The 4,920-nt window shown below is 37.6% G+C and overlaps 1 protein-coding gene across 1 annotated transcript in view; it reads left to right on the top strand.

Annotated features, from left to right (window-relative positions):
* Positions 1 to 359: 359 nt before the first annotated feature.
* LOC109215491 overlaps positions 360 to 4,920 on the top strand; it is a 25,215-nt gene continuing 20,654 nt past the window's right edge. Inside the window, exons 1-3 of the mRNA XM_019379564.1 lie at positions 360 to 885; positions 954 to 1,285; positions 1,445 to 1,669. Coding sequence (XP_019235109.1) covers positions 360 to 885; positions 954 to 1,285; positions 1,445 to 1,669 — 1,083 coding nt within the window. The remainder of the gene's footprint in view (positions 886 to 953; positions 1,286 to 1,444; positions 1,670 to 4,920) is intronic.

The raw sequence follows: 4,920 nt of genomic DNA, 5'->3' as shown, positions 1-4,920 counted from the left end.
CCGCTCTATCCTGGAAAGAATTTATCCGTTAACCTTGGGCAACAGTGAGGAGATAAGATTCTTTAAGGACACACAAGGAATTTGTGGGCTCGGAACATAATTCTGCCATTTCTGTTCATTTATTTTCCTGGTTTTATTCACTTAAAATTTCAGATGATCTAACAAGCTTAAAGAATCTTATTGTTTATACATATCTTTACTGTTCTGATTTTCGAAGTGACTCTCCTAATAAGTTTAAAGAATAATCTCTTCACTTTATTAAAATCAATTTGAAGAATAATCTCTTCGCTGTGTTGTTTTGGGTTGAAGGATTAAATACTTCACCATTTACTGAACCTGTTTGTGTCATATTGACAGAAATGACTAACGGAGAGGAACAAATTGAACCTGCTGTGACTGTTACTGCTAACACAGTTTCAGGGATGCCAGGTCCTAGCCGTCCTACTGCACCTGCAACGGCGATGCCACCAGCGGAAAAGCCGGGGAAATTTTCTGGTGTTGACTTTAAGAGATGGCAGCAAAAGATGTTCTTTTATCTAACCACTCTAAGTCTGCAAAGGTTCATTCAAGAGGATGTTCCGGTTGTGCCTGAAGGAACCCCTGACAACGAGCGCTTCCTTGTTACTGAGGCTTTGAAGCACTCTGATTTTCTGTGCAAAAATTACATTTTAAGTGGGCTGGAAGATGGCTTGTACAACGTTTATAGCGTCATGAAAACATCAAGAGAATTATGGAATGCTCTTGAAAAGAAGTACAAGACTGAAGATGCTGGACTTAAGAAGTTTGTGGCCGCCAAATTTCTGGATTTCAAAATGATTGACGGTAAATCTGTCATAACGCAAGTCCAAGAATTGCAAGTTATTGTTCATGACCTCCTTGCTGAAGGTATAAAACGAGTTAATATTTTATTCAAGATATTAATTATTGTACTAATTATAAATTTATGATTGAAGGTATGGTCATAAATGAAGCGTTTCAAGTTGCGGCGCTTATTGAAAAGCCGCCTCCGCTGTGGAAGGACTTTAAGAATTACTTGAAACATAAGCGCAAGGAGACGACGCTTGAAGACCTTATTGTTCGTCTACGGATTGAAGAGGACAACAAGGCTGCTGAGAAGAAATCTCGTGGAAATTCAACAATAATGGGTGCAAATATTGTTGAGGAAGCTTCAACGAGTAAAAAGAGAAAGAAGTCGTCTGGATCAACGAATTATCCAAGCAAGAAGAGGTTCAAAGGTAATTGCCACAACTTTGGAAAGGTTGGATACAAGGCTACTGAATGTCGTGTACCAAAGAAAGACAAGAAGAAAAGACAAGCAAACATGATTGAGAAGAATGATGAAATAGACGACCTATGTGCCATGTTTTCAGAATGCAACCTAGTCGGAAATCCTAGAGAATGGTGGATTGATTCAGGAGCAACTCGACATGTTTGTGCTAACAAGGAGTTGTTTACTTCTTATGCTCCCGCTGGACCCGATGAGACAGTGTTTATGGCAAACTCCGCTACTGCAAAAATTGAAGGAACGGGCAAGGTGGCTTTGAAGATGACTTCGGGAAAGATTGTGACTCTAAAAGATGTTCTTCATGTTCCTGAAATGCGGAAGACTTTAGTCTCAACATCACTTCTAGTCAAGAATGGCTTTAAGTGTGTTTTTGTTTCCGACAAGGTTGTAATTAGTAAGAATGAAATGTATGTAGGAAAAGGTTACCTGACTGAGGGCCTTTTTAAGCTCAATGTAATTGCCATTGATATGAATAAAATTTCAGCTTCTTCTTACTTGCTTGAGTCAAATAATTTATGGCATGAACGTTTAGGCCACTTCAACTTCAAAACTTTGAGAAAAATAATTAATTTGGAAGTATTACCTAAGTTTGAATGCAATAACTCGAAATGTCAAATACGTGTGAAATCAAAGTATGTTAAGCATCCTTATAAGTCAGTTGAAAGGAATTCAAATCCTTTAGACTTAATTCACACGGATATTTGCGACATGAAGTCAATACCATCTCGCGGTGGGAAAAAGTATTTCATAACTTTTATTGACAACAGTACTAGATATTGCTATATTTACTTACTTAATAGTAAAGATGAAGTAATAGACGCATTCAAACAATACAAAAATGAAGTTGAAACGCAATTAAACAAAAAGATTAAAATGATAAGAAGTGATAGAGGCTGGGAATATGAATCTCCTTTTGAAGAAATATGTTTGGAAAATGGCATTATTCACCAAACAACTGCCCCTTACTCACCGCAATCTAATGGAATTGCAGAAAGAAAGAATAGAACATTAAAGGAGATGATGAGCGGCTTATTAATAAGTTCTGGTTTACCTCAGAACTTGTGGGGGGAAGCTATTCTTACAGCTAATCAAATACTGAATCGAGTTCCCCATAGCAAAGCACAATCCATTCCATATGAAAAATGGAAAGGAAGGAAACCTAACTTAAAATATTTTAAAGTGTGGGGGTGTTTGGCTAAAGTGCAAGTTCCTAAACCCAAAAGGGTAAAAATTGGATCAAAAACCGTTGATTGCATTTTCGTAGGATATGCAACAAATAGTAAGGCATACCGGTTTCTGGTTCATAAATCAGAAAATCCCGACATTCATATTAATACGGTAATTGAATTGGATAATGCTGAATTTTTTGAGAATATTTATCCGTATAAAATGGAATGTGAGTCGTCTAATGAAAAATCTAAGCGACCTCGGGAAGAAGCAAAGGAAAGTTCATTTGATGAAGAAGCAAAGGAAAGTTCGTTTGATGAAGAAAATCCAAGACGTAGTAAACGTCAAAGGATAGCTACTTCCTTTGGACCAGATTTTCTGGCATTCTTATTTGAGAATGAGCCTCAAACGTTCAAAGAAGCAATGTCTTCCTCGGAAGCACAATATCGGAAAGAGGCAGTCAATAGTGAGATAGAATCCATATTAAGTAATCATACCTGAGAATTGGTTGATCTTCCTCCGGGAAATAAACCTTTGGGTTCTAAATGGATTTTCAAAAGGAAAATGAAAGCTGATGGTACTATTGACAAATATAAGGCAAGATTAGTTGTTAAAGGGTTTAGACAACGAGAAGGTCTTGATTACTTTGACACATACTCGCCGGTAACAAGGATTACATCTATCCGGGTGTTAATAGCGTTAGCCGCCGTGTATGGCCTTCAAATCCATCAGATGGATGTAAAGACAGCCTTTTTAAATGGGGATTTAGAGGAAGAAATCTATATGGAACAACCTGAAGGGTTTGTAGTCTCCGGAAAAGAAAAGAAGGTGTGTCGACTTGTTAAGTCACTTTACGGACTAAAACAAGCACCAAAACAATGGCATGAGAAATTTGACCAAACAATGTTGTCAAATGGTTTCAAGATCAATGAGTGTGACAAATGTGTTTACATTAAGAATACTCCAAATCAAATAGTTATTGTTTGTTTATATGTGGATGATATGTTGATAATGAGTAACGATATTGCTAACATAAATGCTACTAAGCACATGCTTACTAGTAAATTTGATATGAAAGACTTAGGAGTTGCAGATTTAATTTTGGGAATCAAGATCCTACAGACTCCTCAAGGTCTAGCTTTGTCTCAATCTCATTATATTAAAATGGTTCTTGAAAAGTTCAAATATTTGGAATTTAAAGAAGCAAAAATGCCAATTGATTTAAACCATATTCTTGCAAAAAATAAGGGTGAAAGCAAATCTCAATTGGAATATGCTCGAGTGTTGGGAAGTTTGATGTACATTATGAATTGTACACGACCTGATATAGCTTGTGCAATAAGCAAGCTTAGTCGATACACAAGTAATCCCAACCAAGCTCATTGGATAGCAATGAAACGAGTCTTGGGATATTTGAAATATACTCAAGACTATGCAGTGCATTACAATAATTATCCCGCAGTTATTGAGGGATATAGTGATGCAAATTGGATCACCGGATCAACGGAAACAAAATCCACAAGTGGATAAGTATTTACTATTGGTGGGGGAACAGTGTCTTGGAAGTCGTCCAAACAGACATGCGTCGCTCGCTCTACAATGGAGTCTGAGTTTATAGCTTTAGACAAGGCCGGTGAAGAAGCTGAATGGCTCCGGAATTTCTTAGAAGACATTCCCTTTTGGCCCAAACCTTTGGCACCTGTATGCATACATTGCGACAGTCAAGCAGCAATAGGAAGGGCTGGGAGCGTTATGTATAACGACAAATCTCGTCACATTCGACGAAGGCATAATACCGTTAGACAACTACTTTCTAGTGGAATTATCACTATTGATTATGTAAGATCAAAGGATAATGAGGCGGATCCGCTTACAAAAGGCCTAACTAGAGAGGGAGTTGAAAAGTCATCAAAGGGAATGGGACTATGGCCGAGGACAAGTCACTATGGCGGTAACTCTACCTAAGAAGACTGGAGATCCCAAGATCTAGGTTCAAGGAGATCAAACAAAGTCATTAGTGACGGTTCAACATTGTCAAATAACATTTTGGTCTATTCTCGTGATGCAGACAATGTTCAGTACCAAGGATAAAGTGTTAGGACTTATTAATGATTTCTAAGTTCGATATGGGGTATATAAAATAGGGTATCTACGTAACACGTTTAGGAATCACCTATATAAGTGTGAAGTGTAAGCCGCTTCAAAGAGAATGTTGTAAGGCCAATTCTCTATGCACTTATGAAACCAGGCGGCGTTCATGGCTAAAACGAACACAACAATGAGAACCTAAAGATGGATAAGGATTAATTGTGTGACATATGTTGTCTAGGTATACACTAAAGCTCGACGGTTCAAAGATATCAAATCTACCGATTGACCGAGTATATCCGATATATGCTCACTACGGAAAGTTCAAAGGGAAACCTACTTATCCCGATGCAATTAGTCCTTAGTTGCGAATCACACAA

The sequence above is a fragment of the Nicotiana attenuata genome, unplaced genomic scaffold (assembly GCF_001879085.1).
Source record: "Nicotiana attenuata strain UT unplaced genomic scaffold, NIATTr2, whole genome shotgun sequence".
Classification (NCBI taxonomy): domain Eukaryota; kingdom Viridiplantae; phylum Streptophyta; class Magnoliopsida; order Solanales; family Solanaceae; genus Nicotiana; species Nicotiana attenuata.
The sequence above is the reverse complement of the archived record's forward strand: the minus strand, read 5'-3'. Positions and strand labels throughout refer to the sequence as shown.